The sequence below is a fragment of the Chinchilla lanigera genome, unplaced genomic scaffold (assembly GCF_000276665.1).
Source record: "Chinchilla lanigera isolate Chin_1 unplaced genomic scaffold, ChiLan1.0 scaffold00026, whole genome shotgun sequence".
In the NCBI taxonomy this organism is placed as follows: Eukaryota; Metazoa; Chordata; class Mammalia; order Rodentia; family Chinchillidae; genus Chinchilla; species Chinchilla lanigera.
In genome coordinates this window covers 18,956,986-18,982,681 of record NW_004955427.1, presented here as the reverse complement: position 1 = coordinate 18,982,681, position 25,696 = coordinate 18,956,986, and the positions used below count along the sequence as shown (strand labels likewise).

At 44.3% G+C, this 25,696-nt stretch overlaps 2 protein-coding genes across 3 annotated transcripts in view; one reads left to right on the top strand and one right to left on the bottom strand.

The window, feature by feature from the left end:
- Positions 1-591: 591 nt before the first annotated feature.
- B4galt4 (UDP-Gal:betaGlcNAc beta 1,4- galactosyltransferase, polypeptide 4) lies at positions 592-18,104 on the top strand (the record flags this gene model as incomplete). Its single annotated transcript, XM_013515223.1, is given in 6 exon segments — positions 592-991; positions 4,264-4,496; positions 7,126-7,313; positions 12,525-12,647; positions 14,443-14,547; positions 17,220-18,104. Coding segments are annotated over 6 exon segments (1,035 nt in total). The 3' UTR covers positions 17,353-18,104.
- Positions 18,105-22,936: 4,832 nt separating this feature from the next.
- Upk1b (uroplakin 1B) overlaps positions 22,937-25,696 on the bottom strand; it is a 30,621-nt gene continuing 27,861 nt past the window's right edge. For both annotated transcript variants that reach the window (XM_005386428.2, XM_005386427.2), the window contains exon 8: positions 22,937-23,671. In XM_005386428.2, coding sequence (XP_005386485.1) covers positions 23,621-23,671 — 51 coding nt within the window. In that variant the 3' untranslated portion in view covers positions 22,937-23,620. The remainder of the gene's footprint in view (positions 23,672-25,696) is intronic.

The following is a 25,696-nucleotide window of genomic DNA, read 5'->3' as shown; positions in this document are numbered from 1 at the left end:
ATCTTAAGCACAGTTCAGTGGTTCCTTTCCTCAGATTGTTGATGCACTTGTTGGGACGGTCTTGTGTTGAGTGTCTTTACTCCGCTCCTGCCCACCCTGGGGATGTCCCCTGTGGCAGTGCCTCATTGGGAATATTGCTTTCACTCTCTGCTGTCAAGGACTGTGTTTTTCTAGCACTTACGTGGAGAAGAGCTTTGGTCTTTTCCTTAATTTTCTCCTTGGACCCCAACACGCTTCTGGAACAAGGGTCGCATTTTGTTGACTTTCTCTTCCAGCTGCTCAGGAAGGAGCTCTGAGGAAGACAGTCGTTAGAGCTGTAGTCCGGGCTGTGCCCAGCTCAGAAAGGAAAGGCGTTTCTTGTTGCATCATCTCTCTTTTGCTGTTTTGTTCTGAAAGTGGCTTCCACCATCCAGCGAGAGCTACTGTGCTGCACAGCTGGTTGGGAACAGGTTAAATCTCTGCTTTCTGATTTTGGCCCTGTACGTGGGAGAACTGCCATTCCTCTGAGTGAAGGTTTGCAGTTTGTGCAGAAGTGACTCAGTGCCAGATCGGATTTCCGTTCCAAACCTGTCTCTTGTGATTGCCTTTTAGAGAGTGTTGGAGCAGAACTACTGGACAAAAGCGAGCATCACACCTTCAGGTGTCATCGAGTTTGCAGTCGGATTGGTAAAGTTTAACCTGAAGCCTCCTTGCCTGCACGGAAGCGGAAGGATACGTGTTACTCACAAAGTAAAAGACATGGGCTTCAACCTGCCTTTCCACCTTTCCTACAAGTTCCGCTTGCTGTTGCTTTTTACCTTGTGCCTGACGGTGGTTGGGTGGGCCACCAGTAACTACTTTGTGGGTGCTGTTCAAGAGATTCCCAAAGCAAAGGACTTCGTGGTTGGTTCCATTAAAGCCGTAGCTTTGGGGAAAGAGGAAACACTTGCCAATGAAGCATCCGGGAAAAAAGCACAGCTTGACAATTGTCCTTTGGTGTCTCCAAACCTCAGTAAGTGTTTCTTCTTTTCTTTCTAATCTTTAAAAAGTACTATATAAACCTGTGGTTTAACACAGGTACCAAAATCTGAAGTGTATACACCTAGGCAACCAGCATGTAAATTAAGAAAGAGAGTCTTACTAGAATCCTCACGCTTCTTTGAGTCACTACCCAGGCTTCAAGACTCTACCACTGATCATTGGATTCTTTCCTGTGCTTGGTGCTACTGGTGATTGAGCCCAGGGCCTCTGCACTGAGCTATATCCTCAGTCCCTTTTTTATTTTTTAATTGAAGACAGGGTCTTGCTAAGTCACTAAGTTGTCCAGGCTAGGCTTGCACTGGAGACCCTCCTGTCTCAGCCTGGGATTATAGGCATGTTTTATCATGACCAACCATGTTCTTCCTGTCTTTAACCTTATGAACTAGAAGCATACATTCTAGACCCTTATGCTTGGCTTCTGCTGTTAAACATTATTCTCGTTATAGCTCTTCAGTGCGCTTTTACTTTGTTCAGTCTCATTGAAGTACGATATACTACTGTGTAAACATACCCAATTTTATTATCCGTCAGTGACATCCCAGCAGCATACAACAATGGGGCCCATTGATTTAGGCCCGTGGCTCTGTCTCACACCTCTCTGTCCTCCTAGGGGCAGCGGGCTTGCTTTCCCATGGTTTGGCAAGTGGAGGAATGCAAGCCGAGTAAGGCTGCTAGCCTCTTCTTGCCCAGAAGTATGGTGTCAGAGGCAGTGTCTGAGTTTTTAAATATTGTCTTTGGTGTTTGTTTCTTAAAATCCCAAGTTTTGATTCCCCTTTGATGTCTTTCCTTTCAACTTAACATGTTCATTGGTATTAGTGAACACAATACATTTGGGAGGAAAAGACCCCACTCTGTTATTTCTCATCTTCCTTCTCCTGAACCTCAGGGCACTTGTCCTTCTCCATACCCTCCTTGAGCCTGACTGGTACTGACCTCTCTTTCCAGAATGCCTTTCCTCAGTCAGTGTCTGCCTGGTGCTTTCATGTTTTGTCATCAAAATGTAGCTTAGATCTCTTGCAGGGGTTTCTGGGACTGCCCTACAGAGTTTATCTCCAGCTCCCCAAGCTGACACTCCTCTTGCTGTGCCCGGGTAACAGTGCGTGGTTCAGGTTTGCCTTTCCTCCCCAGGAAACATCAGGCGAACTGGATGTGGATGGCGTGATGCTTCCCAGCTCTGCTTCGCACGCCCCTCTCTGGCCAGCAGCTTGGCCCCACACACAGAGGGCGCTGCTTGCAGGGTGCCCTGGGCTCTTGCTGGGAGTGCGCTTGGCTGCTTCTTAAGTTCCGGAGGCTTCTGCAAGGCCAGGATTGGGTTGCAGCGTCATTTGGCTCTTTAGAGGGCCTTGCACTGGTTATGTCCTCATGTAGCCTCTCCTTGGTGTGCCAGTGTGTGAGCAAGCACATGAATGTGCTTGCGTGTGCACACAAATACCCAGACTGAGATGGAATTTTGTGCGTCTTGGTCTTTTGTAAGGGTATTAATCCCAACAAGAAGTCTCCACACTGATGACCTTAATCCAACTGCCTGTTAAAGGCCTCTCCTCCAAGTACATCACACTGGGGACTCAGGGTTCAACATATGAACTGAGGAGGACACAGGCCTTCAGTCCATGCATCCTTCCCAAATGAATCTTGGCCTCGTACTGTATTCATCTTGACTTGAAAAACCTAAAGCATTATACTTGAGTGTATATTCCACTCAGATCATATAAGTCAAGATTATATGTAAACCAATTACATGATCCCCCTTGCTCAGTATCTTCATGATGTATTTAAGCAGTAAATTCTTCCATAAAGAATACATGGAGCTGGGTGTGGTGGCACATTCCTGTAATCCCAGAACTCTGGGAGGCTGAGGCAGGAGGATTGCAAGTTTGAGCCCAGTGCAGGGAAATTAGTGACTTAGCAAGGCTTTGTCTCCAAAAAAAGTGTGTATGGGGTGACTGGGGATGTAGTTCAGTGCAGATGCCCCGGGTTCAGTCCCCAGTAACGCCCCCCTCCCCCACTTGCCAGAAAACGGAATAGATGAGTGTTGACTCAGTTCAGAGCACACGCTGAATTAAGAGTATGACATAAGTGGTATGTCTTAAGATAGGCAATTGGTAACATGGTAAGGCAAATGAATTTTATTACCTGGCCACACAGGAAGCCATCTTAATGGCCACCCCTCCTCTCTGGGCAGCAGCTCTTGTAGCGTTTCTTCCATGTAACTCCGTTTCCTATTATTTGTTCTCAGGGTTTGACCGCTGGTCTTATGTCTTGCATACAGCCTTTCAGGAAGGGTCTTGTAGGCTGGCTCTCTTGTGGATGGCTAGACATGGTTACCTGCTTGTGGTGCGGCTGGGCGCTGGAGCCTGATGGAAGCACCATGGCCAGGTTAAGGACTGTCACAGGCAGCAAGGAACGGCGACTTATGTATAGGAAGGCTTGTGATGACCTTGCTTGGAAGGGGATAACACAACTTGCAAGCAGTTTAAGGCTTTACAGTCTGACCCATATATGTGGAGTTAAAAAGAAAAAAACCTATGTGGGAAACAGCGCAGTTCCCTAACTGAGCTCCTCCTTCTCTCTTATCAGCACACCCCATTTATCCGCATGAAAGAGAAGGGCCGGGTGCTTCAGTCTGATATTTGGAGCCTTGCATAGGACTTGGTACCATCCTTGGGTTTTACCTTGTCAGGCCGCTTCCAGGCTCCCTGAGTGAATGCTTTACCTGGAAAGGTCTGCCTTGGAGGTGCAATGGGAGACTTGTGCTGCAGCTTCCTGCGGGAGCGGGGCCAGCTTCTACTTCTACATCTCTCTGGTGCTTTGCCTTCAGGGCCTTATTCAGGTTCTTGATTCCATGAATGCTCTTGATTTTTCAGAGATCGTACCCTCTTCTGGGATTAAAGAGGCCCGAGCAAGTTTGAGGAGAGTCTTGGTCTAGTGCTGATCTCTGCTGGGCCCCAAGGTCACCAGGATAGGCTGTATTTCCTACCCACGGATGGGCCTTGGAGCCAGAGTTGATTACCCAGCCACAAGGAAATGCTTGTACATATCAGTTATATGCTTTCGCCACAATAATCTTTGTCACATGAGCTCAGTGGCTAAAGTACAATGAGTACTTGACTAAATGAGACTTCAGTAGAAATAAGAGCTGACCCTCCTGTAGTGCTCACCGCTTCATCTATATTAGCTCATGGAAGCCTCTTAGCGTTTAATGTAACCGTTTCTTTTATGACCCGCTTCCTGTGTTGATTGTAGGGGGCCAGAGCAAGCTCATTTTCAAACCAGACCTCTCACTGGAAGAAGTACAGGCAAAAAATCCCAAGGTGTCCGGAGGCCGGTATCACCCTGAGGAATGTAAGGCTTTGCAGCGGGTTGCCATCCTTATCCCCCACCGGCACAGAGAGAAACACCTGATGTACCTGCTAGAACATCTGCACCCCTTCCTGCAGAGGCAGCAGCTGGAGTATGGCATCTATGTCATCCATCAGGTGAGTGCAGAGCAGCCCTGAGTCCTGTGTGCCTCCCTCTGAGGGGCCGGGTCACGTGACCCTTTGTCTGTCTTGGGTATGAAGTACCTCAGACTGTCATCGAAGAGAGAATTCTGTCAATCTGACTTCTCCTTGAAAGGAATAGAGGAAATTATGTCCCAGGATGTGGAGTCATGGGACCAAATTCTGAGAAATTTTACCTTGCTAAAATGAGCCTCATTGAGAAGTCTGATTTTGAAGCCCTTCCATGTTAGCCAATGCCTGCCCTAAGATTGCCCCCAGGTCTACTGGCCCCTTGATGCCCTGTTCTGCATGTGCTCTGCACTGCGGGCGAGCTGTTGGACTTGACTCTCATTACTGTGTGTAGCTGCTCAGCGGAGATCTAGGCAGGATTGGCAGAGTACTGAGTGTTCACAGCCATTGGGTTCTGGGACTCTTCACATTTCTGCCTTTAATTTTGCTGCTGTTAATTAGATCAGATGTGCTATGTTTAATTTTCACCGTCTTGATTCACTTATTTGGCTTCCAGAAGCACCATTTTAGCAGGAACACTATGTAAATGTAGGCTGCTTTTGGAGAGTTTAGTTCTAAGGTCAGTGGAGTGGGTGACTAACGATGACTCTATTTGGTATTAAAATTTATCAGAAGAAAAATAAGGCATCCACTTAAAATATCCGTGTCTAAGCTTTCTAGAATCGCTCTGGGCCATCCAAATAACTAACGTCCACTCAAATTTTTACAAATCCTCAGACTGAAAACAAAATCATTAACTACTTACTACTGGTTAAAGCTGGTAATATTTATTTAGAAAAACTTTTGACAACTTTTCACAACTCACAGGGTTACCTCTGCTGACCTGATGGTAAGCCGGGGCTCTTGAAAATCAGGGTGCTTATTTCGTACATCTTTGCTCATTTCTTGAAGCAAAATTTTATGGTTGTTTTATCATTATTTTTAACGTCCTTGATCACAGCTGTGATTTATTTGGTTCTGGGTTCTTACTTTAAATGGAAACCCCCAAGGCACAGGGCCATTTTTGTGAATGGAAGCATATGTTGCTTTGTGTTATTCTTTTCAGGAAAGCTGCGGTTACATCTGAGAACTGCTTGCCCTTTCATGGGATAAACGATTTATTAAATTCAAATTTACTCTGATGAAATTTGATCCAACTAGCCGTGAAAAAAACGAGTACTGTAAAATCTTCTGCACGCCATAGCTTTGCTCATATTACAAGACAAATTGTGTCCTTTTCTTACCCAGGGACAATCTCCAGCCACAAGGTCACTGTAAGGATTAGCTTCCACCAGTAGTGTTGTAACAGAATTTTCATGCAGGGATTTCCAAGAAACTTTGAAGTAGCTTAGAAATATTTGCTATAGTCCTCTCTGTTTAAAGGCCACAGTTCCTTGGGCCTTCCTGGCAAACTAGTAGTTACATGTGTTTGAAACTCACTGTCAATTTGTTATAGAGGGTGAGCGCTCACAGAAGCAGTAGTCCTAGTTGGTGTAACTATATGAATAAGAGGTTTTAGAGTTCCACATGGAATAAGGAAAAGCACCTTTCAAATGTTTTTTTCTTTTTTTGTACTGGGAATTGAACTCAGGACCTTGTGCTTTTCAGGCAGGTGCTGTGCCACTGAGCTATATCCCTGGCTCTCCTTTCAAATTTTTGAGTTTTTAGAAAACTTTATTGTGGTAAGAACACTTAACATGAGATATAGCTTAATAAAATTTAAGCGTATTATATATTATTGTTGATTCTTCAAGTTTGTTCTAATCTTTTTTTTTTTTTTTTTTTTTTTGTTTTTTTTTTTTTTTTTTTTTTTTTTTTGGTATTGAGGATTGACCCCAGGATTTCACGCTGAACCACATCCCCAGCCTTTTTCTTTCCTGTGTTTCAGATAGGATCTCACAAAGTTACCAAATTAATAAGGTTGGGCTTGACCTTTGTAATCCTCCTGCCTCAGTCTCCCAGAGGGCTGGTATTACAGACGTGTGTGACCATGCCCAGCTAAAATTTTTAATTGTGGTAAAATACACATAACATAAAATTTACCCTCTCAGGCAGCTTTTTTCTTTTTTCTTTACTTTTACCATCTTAGCTGTGTTTAAGTGTTTATCAGTAGTGTTAAGAATATTCACAGTAGAAATGACACAGAGCTCCACTAATCAAGATGGTATGAGCATCTTCACTGAAGATGACAATATGTAATATAACAACCATTGTTAATTCCTATCATCTTGTTTTGAAATTCTGTATCATTTTTATTGTTTTTGTGTTGTTTTGTTTTTGTCTTTGTTGTAATTTTATTTTTTTCTCTTTAAAAGAAAGAAAAGACAAAAAAAGAAGATTCACAGTAGTGTTAAGACTGTGTAGCCAATCTTCAGAATTTTTTCTTCTAGCTGTTCTGAAATTCTGTACTATTAAACAACAACGCTGCAGGCTTAAATGAATCTCTTAAAGATACGGATTGTAAGTATGTATGAAGGACAAAGAAACAAGGTCTTTTATCATCTTCTATAGGATTTTAAGTGTGTTAACAAGAATAATAGCAACTCTTTAGTTGGAGCTGAATGGCAGAACAGCGTAGCTCAGGGACTCCTCACAGTTTAGTATCTGTTGTTTACAGGCTGGAGCTAAAAAGTTTAATCGAGCGAAACTCTTGAATGTGGGCTATCTGGAAGCTCTCAAGGAAGAGAACTGGGACTGCTTCATATTCCACGATGTGGACCTGGTGCCGGAGAATGACTTCAACCTTTACACATGTGAGGACCAGCCCAAGCACCTGGTGGTTGGCAGGAACAGCACTGGGTACAGGTAAGGCAGCCCAGACGCGGGGCCTCTGGTGACCAGGCCTGTGTGGAGCACAGTGTCCAGATTGTCATAGCAGAATGAGAAGTAGGAAGAAAATGTTCCATTGTTTTCTTAAAATGCAAAACAGAAATAAGAAAATGTAACAGGGAAGAAGAGTCATTTTATAATCTTGACAGAGGTTCACACAAGGAACAGAACCCAAGAGAGAATATAATCTGCATTGCAAATGGCGGCCAGCTCACCCCACAGTGCCCATGTTGGGGACCTTTGCAAGTTGTCCCATGTGAGTACCGCCTGCCCGGCAGATTTGTTTGTCCCTGACTCCCTCTCTAGGGCGCAGTAAAATGGTGACCCTTAGGCTAACTTTCAACTACCGCACCTCTCTTTCTAGACTGCAGCCTCTTTCCAGAGTTCTGGGGCCATGAAGAGGGGCGTAGCTGTCTATTGAATAGTCTGCTCGGGAGTCAGGACACCCGAGACAGGTTCTTTCCTCTCAGAGCCACCATGGGAAGAGCTAGGTACCACCGTCTCTCCGTGGCTCCCTGCCTCTACCCAGGAGAGGATTAACTGGTTTTGAGCCCTGTGTTCTACCAGCTCCTCGTTTAGCACAATCGAAGGGAGATGGTGGACAAGAAAATGTCCCTAAAATGAAACTGTGTTTGCCTGTGCGTGCACACTGCCAGCTTCCCCCCAGCCCTGTCATGCGCGGGTAACTGGTGCTTACTAGGCTTGGTGCCCCAGGACCAGTGCGAACAGGCAGAGTATTTGCCCTGGTGAATACTGGTGGGGGAGATGGAGCTACAGTGGAACTACATTCACAGTGTATCTCTGCAAATACAACTGCAAGCACTTAGTAAGGAGGGAGGGAGGGAGGGAGAGGGACAGATGCAGAGATGGAGAATGTGTGGGAGAGTTTGAGGGAGATCTGTAAGACTGCAACATACATGCAGTTCCACCACTGTGCATTCTGAATGAGTATGAAATCAAAACTAACTATCTTCCTGCCTGGCTTGATCCTGGCTTCCATGTTGCTCTTACACTGTATAGGTCTCTCCCTTTGGAACTATTTAAGAGACTTCTTGAATACCATGGACTGTGACTTTTGCCCTGGCTACTGGCTTGAAACCCATTCCCTGTGTAAAGAGTGGGACAGAAACCAATATAGTACCTAGAAGGAGCTGCGATGGGTGAGAACACGACCCTTAAGAGCACCTAGGGAAGTGTTTGACTGTTCCAAGGGGGTTTGGCCCCTTCATCTGGTGAAGCCTGTGGGATTCCCAGCAGAGTTCCCCACAGAGTTCCAGACATGTCAGAGAGCCAGCCCCATACCGAGTCATTGCTATCTGAGAGTCAGTGTGTGGGAGAAGCAAGTGATGAGGCTGTGTTTGGTCTGGTAAGTTTGGATTTCCTGCAGGAGTGGGTAGGGAGCTGTAGACACCCGCTTCCAGCTGGGGAGTGACAGGAGGCAGTTCCGTTCAGCTGGGCTGTGCAGAATTGGATGGAACACGTCGGGCTGAGGTTGAGGGAATAGATGGCACATGCCTGAGTTAGGGCAGGTGCTGTGGGGCTGGAGGACAGGGAGAGAATCACAAAGTGTTTCTCTTTGGGCGAACGTGATTTTTGGCTCTGAATCTTATTATCTAGCGGTGGTGTTTCCAGGTTTCTTTGAGCTGCTTCTGCTTTGGAGAGCACAGTATGCCATGGACAGGGACCTTGGTTTTCTCAAAGCATGTCACCATCTGCTCATTGATTGTGTGAAATGAACAAAATGTCATAGAACATCTGTACTTCAGCCACTTTCCAGGGATAATAGCTTGAAACTTTTCATTGCCCAGTGCTTTCTGTACAATCACATATGATTGTTTAATGAAAGGCCTCGGGCTGGGATTCCAGACTGTATCTGTTTTAGTTACTTTTCTATAATCCCAGATGCCTACAAGTTAAGGGAGGAACAGTTTACTACAGCTCACAGTTTGTAGAGGTTTTGGTCCATAGTTGGCTGGTTCCAAGGCAAGACAGCATGGCAGAGGGCATCACAGAGGAGAAAGAGTCCATGGCAAAGCAGTCAGGAGAAAGCAAAGCAGCAGAAGCAGCATGCAGCAGCACCAAGCCTGCCTGCTGTCTTTTCATTCATATTCCACCCAAGTTACAAGTCTGTTGATGGGTGCCACTGATACTGAAGGTGAGGCTTCCATTATCCACCCCCTTAATCCCAGCATCACACCCTTAATCCGCATTCATATACCGTAACCCGGCCACCTTTAAAACTCCCCATCTATAACTGTATGAGGCTTTGTGGGGACATCTAGATACAAACCATAACAGTATCTTTGTATCACACTGAAGAGAGAAAGTTTTGTTCTTGGGGTTTCCTGTTGGGAAGTGATTTTAACTTGTCCTTTGGCATCACCACTGTGGATGCTACACAGTCTAAAAAGAATGTCCTTGCATGAATCTTGCTGTTTTAACTTGCTAATGTAACTAGTCTGCCATTTCTTTTACAATGAGATATCAGAAGGCCTTTGTCACCCTTGAACTGACAGGTTTTCTTAATGTGAGTCAGCTGATTGATTGTGTCTCACTTTCTGCTCTGGATCAAAGACACACTGAGCCAAAGCATGGCCCTCTGTAGAAACCGAAAGGACTCTTACTAGGAGATCAAAGTGCCAATGTATCTTCTACCTTCATCTTCTGTTGTGATTTAAATTTTCTCTGGTTCTTGTTTGCCATTCATACTGATCTATTTTCCAGTGTGTATCATGCCAACACCTCAGCATTTGAGGCTGGGGAGAGGTATGGAAAGTCATATTGGGGGTGCCCTTCTCCCTTTTTACTTAATCTTTGCTAATCTTGCCCATGACTGGCAAGTTCAGGTGCAGGCAGCTAAATGTCTGTCCCCTGCCGGTACCTGTGTGGCACTGTCTCACCACGGAGCACAGGCTTCATCAGCATAGCAGCTGGTGAGTATAAGTGCAAGTGATGTTTTCACCTACCCCACATGCAGAGGAAAGAAGCTAAAGAAACGTGCCACATGTGCCTGGGGTTGGACAAAACCGGAAGGAAATCTTGATTATTACTGACTGTGGGTCAGTGTTAAAGCTCTGGATAAGCCTGTGAAGATTTTACTTGAGTTCCTTTGGCACTGCCTGCCTTTGACAGGATGCTACCGTTATTTTACGACTATACCTCACCCCAGGCAGATGGGCCTTTAAAATTACGTAAGCCGGATCCAGGGCTAATTAAATATTTGTGCTTTTCCAGGTAGGAGCAAAACCCAAAAGCAAAGATAGTCAATAAATGTGGAGACAGCTGCCACATACCAGGCAACTGGGAAACCAAGAGTTCCTTAACTGTTAAGCCCCAGACTTGTGTCCTGTTATTTCCCGCTCCAGCAAAGATGGTCTCCAGTGCTCCTCACACAGCCCTAGCTTTTTATCACCAGAGTCTTGGCTACCAGGAGATCCCCTGTTTTCCTGCCTCTCTGAATCCTTCTAGGCCCAATTTCTCCTGATATGGTGGCAACTCCTTGTTCAAATCCTGGGGAAGCTCACCTGTCCTGTTGGATCATGACTTCCTAGAGATCAGGGACTCAGCCAGTGGTCTTGTGCATAGCTGGTCATGGGAGCAGTGGGTCCTACCCATGCATCCATGCACCCGTGCCAGTTCTCTGTGGAGCCTGCTCCTTGGTGCTTGGCAGGTTGTGTCTGGGTAGTTGTTCTACTCATGGGGTCCTGCTGAAGCAGCTGTCTCTGGTAGTTAAGAACCCTTCCTAGTCAGACAGAGTCTGGTAACAATGGCTGTAAGTTACACCTACCAGATGCCTAGACCAGTGATAGCCACCTTCTAAGTACTTTATTTCCCTTTGTTTTAAGTTACAAAAATGCCATTTCCCAAACTTTTAGGGGTATATAACTAAATCTGTTTTTATTATGGGCCAAAAGGGTCTGCAGTTTGTACTTAGAACAGGGAGATAAGCAGCTGGACTCCAGGTTAGCTTTTTGGATGTCACTTGTAAGAGGGCAGGGGTCTACATGTTTACTGATCTTTCCTTTTCAGGTTTGTTCTTATTTGGAGAAATAGCAGTAGTAATTGGTCCTGGAAAACTTTGAACTAAACTTAATTAAAATTAGAGATCCTAAATATTCACATCTTTTATTCCAAAACATTCAAGTAATGGAACTGTCTTCATTTGCATCTCTGACTTGTTACTGAGTTATATTTAAGGATGATATGTATTTCTCGGATCTGTTCATTTGTCTGCTGATGTCACATAGAACTGTTAACACCTCATCTTTTTCCCAGCCATTTTCTCTTTCCCTATTATTTCAACTGATTCTTCAGAACTTAACTCCATGGTTCTACCCTTTGAGCTCTTCTCCTCTCATCCACCAGATTGGTTTTGGGTGATTTCTTCCATTCCCATGTATTCAGGTGTAATCTGCTGTGGGCTTATTTTCAAAGCATTATCTCTAGGCAGCCTTATGAGCTTCTCTGCCTTCTTTCCCTATTGGGAAAGCCCCAGGGGGGAAATCTCAAACTGAATTTATCCAAGACATAGTTTTCTGTGTTCCTCTCAAAACCAAATTATTATTCTATGTACCCTATTTTCATAAAAGGCACTATTGTCTAACTAATTGCCCAAGCCAGAAACCTCAGAGGTGGTGGTTGATATGTTGGGTTTTCTAGGAAAAGAACTCGAAGGCAGAGATTTGCAATGTGTGTGCATACAGAGCATGCACAGGAGCTTTCTCTTCCTCTTGATCCCTCCTCTGTGTAAAGAGGGAAAGTGAAGGGGTAACATGTTCACCATGACATTCATTCCTGTTGAATCTGGATGCAACTTCTGGAGGCTTCGTAACCTAGCACTCCTGGCAACTGTTGCCATTCACTGGACTGGTATAAGCGGAAATCAGTCATCCGGATCTGATGCTGTGGTGCACATCCGGACCTCTGCATACAAACTTATTAATACCACCTGGGTGGCAACTTGCCTAGTGAGCAGAGGTGAGCATTGCCTGGACAGAGGAACAGAGGCAAGGCATCAGGCCAGGGGTGCTGGGAGGTAAGGGTCAGGCAGCAGCGAGTGTGTGGAAGTCATGGTTCGCTGTGTTCTAGAATGCCTGCCCTGAAATCAGAGACCTCTGAAGAGTGCGTGCAGAAGACAAGGGCTTTGCACTAACATCCCTACCTTTTCTCTCTTCTCTTTTGCTCCAGGTTACGTTACAGTGGATATTTTGGGGGTGTTACTGCCCTAAGCAGAGAGCAGTTTTTCAAGGTGAATGGATTCTCTAACAACTACTGGGGATGGGGAGGCGAAGACGATGACCTCAGACTCAGGTGAACAAAAGAGAATGGTCCCCTTCACAGGCTCTGCTATCAGTGGTGGCTCTGGAAACCCGTGTTGATGTATAGTCCCTGTAGACACCAGTCTGGTGCGTCCCAAGGCTGCAGATTTGGCTTAAAGGATGGCAGGGTATGAAGGGAGGGACCCAAATTATTGTTCACCAGGGGTAATTTAGAAGTGATGGAAGGTATTCTGCTCCTGTGTTTGGGGTACAGAAGGTTTGGTGGAGGCCTCTGAAGCTCATCAGTGCTGAGGATTTACCAGGGCAAGATCTCACCAGTGATGAAGAACTCCAGACCACAGGGTGTTTGTGAAACTGGGACACAAGAGAAGGGGCTGTTAAAGCCTGTGCTTTTTCTCAGACCCCAAAGACCCCAGCACTATGCCCAGCATGGTATTCAGAGCTGGTAATACCAGTGCCTCAGGATGTCCTTTCCCACATGCAGTGGAAGCAGCTGCTGGCCCGGCTGTTGGCCTTACCCCAGGTTCACTAGGACCACTTTCTGCTCTGGAGGGCTCGAGGGACTAGCCTACCCAGGATGGGTGGCCTCCTCTCTCTACTTCCTCCCTTGAACTTGGGTTAGGGGGCCAGATAGTTATAGGTATCCCAGCTCCCAGAAATCAGTAACTATTTAAGAGCCTACTGTCAGTATGATAGACGTGTAATCACAGGGTCTTCCCAGCTGTCAGGAGCCTTTCCCCTTTCTCCTGTTGTACCTTTTGCAAAGGAAATTTCTAAGCTTGGGTTTTGAATGAGTCACATGTGTGACTATCAGAAGTTTCCAATTGCTTTGGCATGAAGAAGTTAAAGGCTCCGTGCTGATCTTGTTCCCGAGCCTAAGCTAAGAGGCTCTGGAATGTTTCTGGCAGGAAGGCGTAGATTTTCCCAGCTGACGGCTTCACGTGACCGGCTGATAAGCAGCCTATGTGGCCATGGCTTAGGAACTGGACGCAGGGTGCCTGCTGTGTTGCTTTCAGGGAAGAGCAGCAGGGGCTAGAGGTAACCAGTACCCCTCTCCCTCCCCAGATCCATCTCATGGCCCAGCTGGGATGTTTAGTAGATGTGTGCATTCATTACCTATTTTCACTGTCTCTTTTCCTGCTACTCCACAGCTTCCAAGTAGAGGGGAGCCCCAAGCATTAGTTTTATTTGAGAAGAACATCATAGCCTTTAGAATGATTTTCAGCTAATGCTACGGCTGTCAGAATGATTTGAACGTGAAAGTTGGTTGAGATTCATTGACTGAATATTTACCTCCACCTTCCTTGCTATCACTTAATGCACTTCAGTTTGCAAAGCATGTTCCTTGTGACTTATGTTGCTTAAGTCTTTCAAAGCAGCTCTGTGTCACCACTGACATTTTACAGGTGTGGAGACCAAGTCCTACAACAGTGAACTGACTTACTGAGATTATAAACAGGAGCCTAGATAGATTTGAACCTAGATCTGAGGATTTAAAGCCCATAACCTTAAATAAATGTTCCTTTCTTTGCTAAGGAAGATAGTGCTAAGTAGAGATTGTAAGAGACTCGATTGTCCTATTCCTCAGGATGTATCCAAACACTAGATATATTATCAGGTTTTTGAAAAAGTGACTAGAAATTGACATATCCCCATGGTGCTTCAGTTGTAAGTGATAAATGTGATTCTTTTATGAATTTGTTGCCTGAGGTCTCACCAGTGTAAGAGACTCTGAGTGTGAACTTCTGCAGGTGATTCTTTTTAAGTGCCCAGTGCTAGGTAAGTGGAATAGGTGTAGTTTTTAATCTCTTCTGATATTTTTCTAGGGTTGAGCTCCATAGAATGAAGATCTCCCGCCCGAAGCCTGAAGTGGGTAAATACACAATGATCTTCCACACTAGAGACAGAGGCAACGAGGTGAACATGGACAGGTACGTCCTGGGTTCGCATCTCTGGCAACCCGCACCCAGTCCCTTCTGTCACATTTGCTGAACTCCATCAGCTACGTAAGTTCCTTTCATTAAAAGCTTTTTATGAAAGAAATTTTCAAACAGAAACAAAAGTAGGGAGAAGGGTACATGGAAGCCTCCTTGTCTTCCTTCCTTTCCTGCCCTACTAGATCATTTAGAAATAAATCAAAGATGCCATAAATCTTGGATGGAAATCCTGCAGTATGCACCCTTGATATATAAGAATTCTTCCGAAAAGAATTGCAGTTCCATTATTATACCTAACATAAAATTAGCAATCCTTCCTAAATATCATCAAATGTCAAGTTTCCCTGATTATCTCGTAAGTGCCTTAAAAACAGAACAGTTGGTTTGTCCAGATGAGTATGTAGATGGGATCTACACTACATTTGGATGATCTTTTAAAATTGAAACACTCCCCTTCCTTTTCCCCTTGTGATCTACTTGATAACCACACCAGGTCATTTGTTCAACAGAATTTCTTACCTTATGGATTTTTGCCAAGTGCATCCTGTTGGATACTTTAATATCTTCCTATACATTTTCTGAACTTTTTTTTTTATAAAATGGGAGTTAGATTTCTTTAGGTTTCCGCAAGCTTGAACAGATTTCGGATACTATTTTTGGGCAGAAACACTTCATGGGTGGCATTGTGTCCCTCCTCTTGTGTTTCCCCAGGAGCAGTTACTATCTGGGTGTGTATCTGTTGAGATGCTAGGTAGTTCAGATGTTGCCAGCCTGACCCACAAATCATTAGATTCCTCTTCTGTTTTTCTTGCTTTCTTTTTTTTTTTTTTTTGTCTTTTTGAGACAAGGTCTTGCTATGCAGTTCAGGCTGGCCTTGAACTTACTTTGCATCCCAGGCTGATCTCACAACGATCCTCCTGCCTCATCCTCCCGTGTGCTGGGATTACAGGTGTGCACCACCATGCCTGGCCTCCTCTTCTGGTTTTCACCTAATGATTTTCAGCATCCACTGATGCTCACTGTCTGAAATGTATTAGTCATCCAAAAATGTATTGTTTAACATAAGGTTAATTCTGTCATTTCTTCTTTGCTCATTACATTTTTCTCCACAAAGAAGGATTTGTCTTTTTCATCTATTCTTGAGTACCCTGGGGTGTAGTTTTCAGCAGAGTCAAGGGAAAGAATCAAGCATTGATGTGTCATTTTTGAGAATAATAAGCCAGTGTTGCCTAGCGTCTTTCAGGATGTAGTTAATGTCCTCTTTGATACTCACGTTGTCTCATCTTTGGCCAATGGGATCCTCTTCAAACTGGCTCCTGCATCCTTTCAACATAGCCACGGTAGTCTTTCAGAGCTTCCTGTCTTGTGCTCTGGCCCTAGGCATTGGCCCTTTTACCAAGTAATTCTGGAAGATAAGCCAATTCTTTTTGTGGCTCTGGTTCAAGAATATTTCTTTGTTCTGAGTTTTTTTCCCCTGAATTTTTAAACAAGTTTAAAGAGCTTTGAACCTTTTTGTGAAGAGTCTGCCATCCCAACAAAGCAGCTCTTTCTGTTTTCAGTGTTTTTGTAGGTGTGCTTTTTTAATCTTTAAAATTTAAAAATCATTGAATAGTTACAAAAGAGTACTCACAAATTCTATGAAAAGTATGGCGATTCTGGATACTCCACCCCCGGTGGGTATTCATGGCCTGTGTACCTCCCTAAACCCACTTCCTCCCCTCCCGCCCCACTCCACCCCAGGTCACACTGTCCTGAATTTCTGTGATAATTATGTATGATAATAATAGTTTCTATTGTTTCTTATTTTCACTTATAGTTGAGTCCCTAGACAAAAGAGTGCTTAGTTTTGCCTGTTTTTCAACTTTCTGTAAATGCAACCGCGCTGTATGTCTTCTCCTCTGGCATTATTTAGCTTAACATTAGGCTTCCTCGCTCCGTCACTGTAGTTCTCACTGCTGAGATCCGAGAGCCATTCCCTTCACAGCTCACTTCCCTCCCCACTTTCCTCGGCTCCCAGCGCTCCGATGCATTATTGTCCTCAAATGCATCCTGACCTTTTGGGTGTCTGCGTACCTTGCCTGCGTCTCCGCTGAAGTGTTCTTTCCTTCACCTTCTTCACTTAGCGACCTGCACCTCTTCTAAGCCTCAGTGAAATTCACCTTCTCTACCTGCCTCGCCAGGCTCCCCCATGAGGTTAGTGCCCTTCTATATACAGCCTCGGGGTTATTCAGACTCCTGTTAAAGCTGCGTGCTCCCCACCTGCAGACACCAAACTCCCCTAACAGCACTGGAGGGCTCAGAGATTCCCTGAAACTCAGCCAAGGAGCTGGTAGCCGCAGGTGACACCCGTCCTGTTGTATTGGGGTACTTGTCCTTCCTCTGTCCTGCAAGCTGGGGACTCCTAGGTATCTCTTTCACCATTGGTCCCACGATCTCACATGGACTCTGACATATGAGCACATCACTGCTGTTACTGTCTATTACATTCAATGGAGAAAACAAATGTTTTTTGCTGTGGGAAACCCAATAAGTGTAATAACTTATAACATGTATGTGCTTACATACTTTTGCCCCATTTTGGGGCGAGGCAAAAAGCAAAGGAGACATATTGAGACATATGCCAAATTCTTGTTTTATCATTCACACTTGCTCTTTTTTATCTTTAGGATGAAGCTCTTGCACCAGGTGTCACGGGTCTGGAAAACAGATGGCTTGACGAGTTGTTCTTATAAATTATTGTCTGTGGAACACAATCCTTTATATATCAACATCACAGTGGATTTCTGGGCTGGTGTGTGACCCTGAATCTTTTGGCATTTGAGAAACTGATTGCAATAATTTTGGCCTAGAGACGCTCCCTAGTAGCACACATTAAGGACTTGTTGCAGGTGATTATTGAGCTGAATGTTTCCTTTTTGTATTTTCTTAGCAGAGCTCCTGGTGATATGGAATGTAAAACATTGTAACAAGACAGGTTTCTTAGTTGCTTTGATCATTTAGGGTTAAATATTGTAATAGATACTTGAAGAACAGTATAAAAAGACTTGGAGGATATCATGAAGGCTACCTGAAAACTCTGGTTGAACAAAATTTATTTAAGTTTGAAGTGATGCGTGATGAGATAAAAGATCATAGAAAATGGGATTGCTGAATGTCTCAGAGAACTGGAACTGTTCTCATCCAAGCAAGAAAGGTACGAAGATGTGTTTCCGTTATCATTTATCCTGCATGGGAATCTGTGAAGTGTTGGTCCTGGGTGAGAAGGCAGAGAAGGCCCTGGAAGACGCTGTGAATTTAGGAATGAAGAGGTGGAGGGGCCAGGAGTCAGATGAACTGGCCTGTGTGCCCTGCTGGTCCTCAGGAGTGGATGCCGCCTGCCCAGAGTCACCTTCCAGTAACGACCCAGCTGACAGCACATTAGCTACTAGTTTTTAAAGCATTTTGTACAATGATTTTATACATGGAGGATACGATGTAGCAGTTTACAGATGACATAATAACTAATAATACATCTATAAAGTACCTCTGTAGTAAAATATGAAAAAGCTTCAGGTGCTCGGTCTTGTTTTTTACTGTCATTGGAGGCCACAGGTGTACTCATGGCAAGATCCATTATTTCAAACAGCTTAAAAGCAGAACAAATGAATTTAAACCTTCCCTCTCTCTCTCATCCTTCTGTTCCTCTCCCTGTTCGTCTGTACGACTTCCCACACCGCCAGCTCCAGGAGGTGCCTCTGCCTCTTGTTCCTGGGACATCTCCAGCTTCTTGTTCTCTTCAACCTCTGTGCCTCCTCCTTTTCCATGATCAACAGTGGGAGCAGCAGGGTGTCCTCGGGGGTGCAGCTGGTTGGGTGTGGGACGGGCGGGAGTGGGGCCAGCCCTTGAGGGGACCAGGGGTTGGGAAGCCTTTGATTTGGGAAGGTGGTGGGGCTGTGGCACTGACTTGGGCAGTGATAGTGGTTTGGGAGAGAAGCTACCAGTCCTTTGAAACTCTTGGGGAAGTGTAGAGCCGTGTCGGTGAGAATCAAAGGAAGGTCATTGGAGCCATTCTGTTACGGGGATGAAACAGCTCTACAGATGTCTGTTTGCTTGGGAGAATGAGTGGACACATCAGTAAGGTAGCAGTGGGTGCCCTGAAGCAAGTATTATAATGTACCTGTGTCCCAGGAGCCCTCAAGCCAGCATCGTCACGGGGCACCCTCACTGTCAGACCTTAATACGAATGGTGCCAGCCAACAGGTCGAACATTGTCTCCTCCCAAACAGAGAGGGAAGGGAGCGTTTAGAAGCACCCAAGAAAAACAGGTAAAAGCACTACCCAAGTGGAGAAGGAGAACTTGAAAGGATAATACATTTTATAGATAAGATGGGTTTACATTTCATTCAGTCCAGGGAGTAAAAATTTTTCTCTTTATTTAGCAAAACGGTACTAATTATTTTCATGTTTCTTGCCCAAACCTTTAAAGGAGTTTCATTCTTGTGAGATTTGTGAATGGGGCATAGTAAAGGAGCCTTCCTCTTGCCTTTCCTCTCTTTTCTGCAGAACTTTTCTCTAGTACTATTCTGCCCCACCCCCTTAGTTATCAGTGTTGATAGCTTGCAGCTCAGAGGCAGTGGGTTCTGCTCTGGCCGGGGAGAACAGTGGAATGGAATGATGTGTGCAGAGAACTTGAGGACTTATATTTGAGAACTCGGTTTCTCCCTCAATGGAAATAGAATATAGCTAGTTCCATGTGACAATTCCCTGATTTTGCTTTTTTGGTTATTAATAAGTTGTGCACTTTAAAGAAATGTTAGAAGCCAATGAACTATACCTTTTACTTCAGAAAAGTTTGGTTTCAACCAAGATAATGACTTGTGAAACTTCTTCAGATAGAAGATAGTTTTTTAAGATCTTTATGCTACCCTGTGCCGCTTGACTGGGGCAGGGGCTTCCGCTCAGTGGCTGGCTGGCCGGTGCATGTGGCGCCTGCTTACTAGTTGTGTCCACCCTCCTTGTTCTCACCTCACAGCTGGGCTGTGCAGTTTTGCTTCAGAGGAACTGAGCTGACCCTAGTTCCTACCTTTGGTGGTTTTTTCATAGTCAGTTGCACAAAACATTTTCCATATTGTGGAGAGACTTCGGTGGGCTATGATTATAGAGGATCACGTGGGTGCAGACAGTGTGGGCATCACAGCCCCGTATCACGAAGAATCAGCTACTTTAAAGTTTTTGTTGCTGTTTTCCTCACTTGGGCTAGCATTCATTTTTACGGTGTTTTATGGATTGTGATGTTCCTATACACACTTTGTGGACACTGCAGACTTTTGAGGTAAGAGGGGCAGAGGAGGAAGTGGAACTTCAGAACATGTGGGTCATTGCCAGAAATCCCACAGCTAGTAAATGAGGGTCCCGGCCAAACTCAGGTCTGTTGACTTCTAGCCCATTCTACCACGCTGTCTTCCTCTGAGCTGCTTCAGTGTTTGAGGTGGTTTTCTTGGGTTGATATCCCTGCCCCAGCTTCTACAGAGGTTTAGTGTCTTTAGGACCCTAAGAAGTACGTTCAGATCCTCATCTGGTCTCTTTCAGCTGGTTTCCAGACTCCCTGCTTAATCTCTCTGTGGCCCCTTTGCTTTCATGTAAGTCCCGGTTCAAATATTTTCTTGGGAGCCCCCAAATGCTCTGTGAATGGACTTTTGAGGGAAGTGAATGACTTTTTCCACCATACTTGAAGCTTTTCACTTCATCTAAGTCCCTGTCAAGAACTGTTAACATATCCTACATGGTGGAACATATTTAGGTCCATGTGTAAGTTGTTTTCCACTCAGATATTTTAAATTATTGCCACTTTGTGTGTGTGTGTGTGTGTGTGTATGTATGTGTAGCTATCTTTTACCCTCTGGGAGGGTGTGATAGGTGTCCAAAATATACACACGGGTGTGGCTCACAGCTCTACCCAGAGAGCACAGCTGTATATGTAAATGCTCCATTGTTCCACTGACGGTGGTTGAGAATTGAAATATCAACCCTTGAGTGTCCATATAGGAAAGGAAAACAGGGAGAGAGAATAGAATGTGTGTGCATGCATTGTGTGTGTGTGTGTGTGTGTGTGTGTGTTTGGGACTTGGGAGCTTGGTGATGGGTAGAGCATAATAATAATTGAATCCTTGCTCTGTATCATTTTTCCTGTCTTAAAATTTTCTAGTTTTAACTTTCTAATAGCTCTCTGTGTGTGTGTGTGTGTGTGTGTGTATGTGTGTGTGTATGTGTGTGTGTGTGTTGCAAAGAGAAAACAGATTCAAGTTAACTTCCCAAAGTTGGTAATAGGAGGAGGTGAGGTTTGAATCAGATCTCTCTTGACATGAATATTGTGCCACGTCCCTCATGTATCACAGTGTAAGGGAAATGGATTTCCCTGTGAAGGCTGCAAGCACAAAATCATATTTGATTCTTGGGATTTTAGAAACATTAGAGAGAACTTGAGATGTATTCATTGAAGTGCCTTATCTTGATAACTCTAGTACATTCTCCCACTATTGAATAGAAATTTTCCTGGAAAGTTATTACTCATAGCTATTGTTTGATGTCCAGTAAATCTGAACCCATATAGTTGGTCATTAAGGCTATTACATACACTGAAGCAAGGTAGCATTCGTTGGTGTGTTCCCATGCATTGGAGCCAATGGATCTATGGTGTATCTTCCAGTCAGGTATCTTGAAGACCGTTAGCCATTCTGACCTACATTTTACATGCCTTACTGAATCCTCCCAGTCCTGCGTGGTGTTAGATCCATTTTTTTCTGAAGCAGGCTCCCAGAAATTAAGCAGCTTTTCAAAGTTATGTCAAGGCAGGATCTAGGGAAAGAGGGTCTGCTCTGTATTAGATGCTGCAGAAAGCCAGGGCAAGTCTGTGATTGTGGATGTTACTAAGCTTGTGCCCATGTGGAGTGGAATTTGCACCTTCTGTGAAGGATGATCCTGAGGCTCCAGGTAGGAAGCTAACCGGAGAGGGGGCAAGGAGCAGAAGCCCTATCTGTAGGAAATTAGATGATTTGACTTGAGCAGCAGGTGGGCCGTCTTGCCTCACAATACCTCTTTCCAGCTACTATCAAGGAAAATCCAACAGAGATTGAGGGAGTAGGAGCTGGTCGTCACTTAGTATGAATTAGTTTTCAAAGGCTTTTCCTTGGCTTTATTGAGATCTAGTCATAGGGGAAGGAAGGGAATTTTGTAAGCAGAGAGAGTTTTGGTGCATGAAGCCCTGGGAGAGAAGGCGGCTGTGAGTTTCGGGCAGGAATTAGTGAAGAGCATGAGGGCACTGGGAAACCTAGTTAGTGTGGAGGCGAAAGGCACCAGATGTGCGTGGGAGTGTGACAGGCGTGAGCTCCTACCCTCTCCTGAAAGACCGCAGGAAAGAACCTTCTCAACCAAGTGCTGGGGCCCTTTACCCTGATAGGCCAGGGCGCCTTGATCCTGAGACGAGGTGAGGCTGGGGTGGAGAAAGCTGTTTGGCCACCTACCCTGGGGATCAGGGATCATGCTCCTGCCCCTCTTGGCCACCAGATGGCTCTGAGCAGTGTGTCCCCCACTCTTCCTTAGCCCTCTTCTGCCCAAGCTCAGCCTTATCTACAGAAGCTGGTGGGGCATGCTTGGGGGGTGCTGTCTGTGTCTCAACGAGTTGTTCCCAGGATCAAGCACATTTTTCTTCACTGGGCCACTGGTATCAGAGATGTTTGCACTGCCTCAGAGAGCAGGACGAAAAGGATTTTCTGGGGTAAGTGCAGCAGGACCAAAAGGTAAAATCAAGTAAGACTCCCCCCATTCTACTGGGCAGCGGGGTGAGCCGGAATCCTGCAGGAACCCACACCCAGTGTCTGCAGTTTCTATCTCCTTTACTTTCAACCCCACAAACTGGGCTCTCCTGTTGGAAAAGCCATGTCATTAGACTCCCGCAGGACCAGTTATGACACTGGTAAAAACAAGAGCGTGAACATATTTTAAAAACGCTCTTTATTTATAAGAGTAGGCAAGCAAATGTTGAGTTATAAGAACTTCCTTTGGGACCAAAAGTGGAAACATAGTCCAGAAGAGAAATATTGTGACAGCAAACCAAAATCTCCATAAATCACCCATTTTAATAGCTGGTGTACACCTTGGTTATTTGAAAGATGTTTCAAGTCAAGACAATTTGGGCAAAGACTGAATAAATATATAATAGGCTCCTTTTGTGTCCCCAAGTCCCCATACTTTTTTCTTTTCTTTTTTTGTGGTACTAGGGATTGAACCCAGGCCCTTTGCATAAAGCTGTATCCCCTGACCTTTTCACTTTTTATTTTGAGAAAGGGTCTTTTTAAATTGTAAATTGCAGAGGCTGGGCTTGTGATCTTTCTGCTTCAGCCTCCCAGAGTGGTGAGATTTCATGTGTGGGCCACCACGCCCAGCTCCATATACTTTTAATTAGTGGTGAATTGAGACTATTAAACACAAAGCAGTCTGCAAGGCCTGAGAGGAGAGCTGAACTATTGTTAATTAAACATCAGGGATTGCTCTGGAGAATAAAAGGGTCTGAAGGCAGCGTCAGGAGAATTGCAGGAGTCTCATCAGACAGAAGCCATGGAATAAAAGGCTAACGGTACATTTCTGCATTCTTTCTTCCCTTCCCTCATCTGGAAGATACCAAGATAACTGGAAGCCTTGAACGATTGTTTTTTTAGAAATCAATGAGAAATACGGGCAGATTTGCTCTTGTAATACAGTACAGACTGGGCTTGCTATGACAATACAGGTTCCTTTGAATGTCTTTATGCCCCAAATAAAAAATAAACAGTGATGAGAGTAGTCACTACTTTCCAGATTGTCTCCATCTTGTAGTCCAAAAAATGATACAGAATCTTACACTAGGATGAAAAATACCTGCCCTGAGAACGGTAAGAGCCAGGGAGCCTCAGCAGCTCCACGCGCTCTGCCTTGGTGATGTGAGAAAGGTGTGCACCTTACTGCGGGGCACGTGTGGGATATTAGGAGAGAGCAGGTTCCAGCACCGAATCCAGTCAGCAGAGGAAGGAGTGATGGCGGTTGCACTTCATGCTTAATATTCAATTCTGCTCCAGTAGAACATGGTACCCAGGAGAACCCAAAACTAGAAGAAAAGGGGAAAAACAAAAATAGATTTTAAAGGTTTTAAGAAACATCTTTTAATTTGAAAAAATGAGGTTAGTTTCATATTTTTTAAGAGTAGTCTTTTCCTAAGCAATGTCACATGGCCAGATGTGACGCTGAATCCCTCTGCTCCAAAGCATCACTTATAACCTGCCACTCACAGTCAGTTCCTCTGGTCCCCACTTTTCCACCCAATTTCCATTTCAGGTTCCCTGACTTCTGAGGTTGAGCTTCTCATTAGAAACTGTACCCTACTCCTACCCTGGAGAAGTTTTTTCCTCTTGCCCTCAGGTCTAACTAGCCTCTAGTACACTTCTGTTTCCAAGTAGGTACCATCAAGAGTTTTTGGCTTCTAGTACTGAACCTGTCCTTCCAGGGGACAGCTGGTCCGGAACAGCTGCCCCTGAAGGATGCCATGGAATTCAGCATGTCTGACTCAGGCAAGGAGTTGGGATATCTGAGCTCAGTTTCAGACCTGGCACATTCTTCCAGGGACTTACCTTTCCTGAGCCTCAGTTCCTGCATCTGTAAGATAAACAGAGCATCTTCTCTACCTCTACCTCAGACAGAGGAGTGAATGAGATAATGAAATAATAATGACACGACCTGCTATTTACTAGGGGACTTTGTGTACATCAGGCAGTGTTGCTTCTATAACCCTCTGAAGAACCCAAGGCATGGAGGGTCTTACCCAAAGTCACAGAGTAAACAGGTGCTGGGTTCCAACCCAGGGAGTCAGCCTTAGAATTTATTTCATTAGCCGCTACAGGAAAGCAGCAGGGAACTGGACATGCTAGCCCATCTTCTTAAATACCATTCCTTATAAGATGAGAGACTGGCAGCTACCTACAGAGCTACCTTTGGGGGATTTAATATACAAATAATTTGACATGCTATTTTGGCCATGGAGGAACTGCAGTACCTTTAGTTCCCTTTGCTTCCCTCTCTTGAATTTTAAGAGAGGCAATCTTATAATATCTAGAATTGACGGAAATATCAAGGGGTACCAGCGTTCTGGAGTACTGTACTAAGATAATCAAAAATCTTTAAATGTTTTCCTATAGTTTCTACTAATATGAATGATGACTTCACAGTTATAACCTTTCATTCATTCAACAAATTATTGAGCACCTAGTCAATATCAATGAATATAATCTTTTGGTCTTGCATAAATAAATCAATCAAAACTTGGAAGATCTGTATAGTGTAGTGGGTCAATATTTTCCTAAATAGCTGACTCATGATATTACAGAATTATGCATGGATAAAAGATTTATGCAAAGTTCAAAACAAACTAGTGTAATGTATTTTAATGCAGCAAAGTATGAAAAGTTCACTAGCATACTTTCAGATTCCATTTTACAGCTGATTTTAAGAAACTTGTGGAGTTTGGTGTAGTATCACAAGAATATGCATGATTATCTTTAGATAAGGTTATGGAAACAGTCCTGCTTTTTCACCAGTGCACCTTTGTGAAGGATATATTTTCTCCCAACTTGGTCACATATTACAACAGATTTAATGAAGGAGTCAGTGTGGAAATGCAGCTGCCTTTTACTAAGCCAGAATTTGATGAGATTTGAAACACTGCCAGTTCCCTCATTTTTTTGTTTTGACAAATAGTTCTTTTTTCCTACTAAAAATGTGTTGTTTATGTTAATTTGCATTAGAATTATTGTAATTTGTAAGAGAATTAATAAATATTTAATCTTTGGCTTTGTTAATTTCCAGTCAGGATCAATATCAATAGATATTGGTCACATAGACAAAAACTTTTTGCAATCCTTAATATATGTTGAGCATGCCAAGGGGTTCTGACATTAAGAGTTTGGGACTGCTAACCAAATGCACTAGTTTTTAGGCCTGACAGCAAACTAGAATAATCTGGGGAGGAAAAGGAAGCGTAGGGCCTGCCTCAGCTCAACTGATCAGAATCTCAGAGGTTGAGCTTTAGAAAAAGCTCCTCTGTGAGGTTTTAACGTGCAGCCAGGGCTGAGAAGCACAG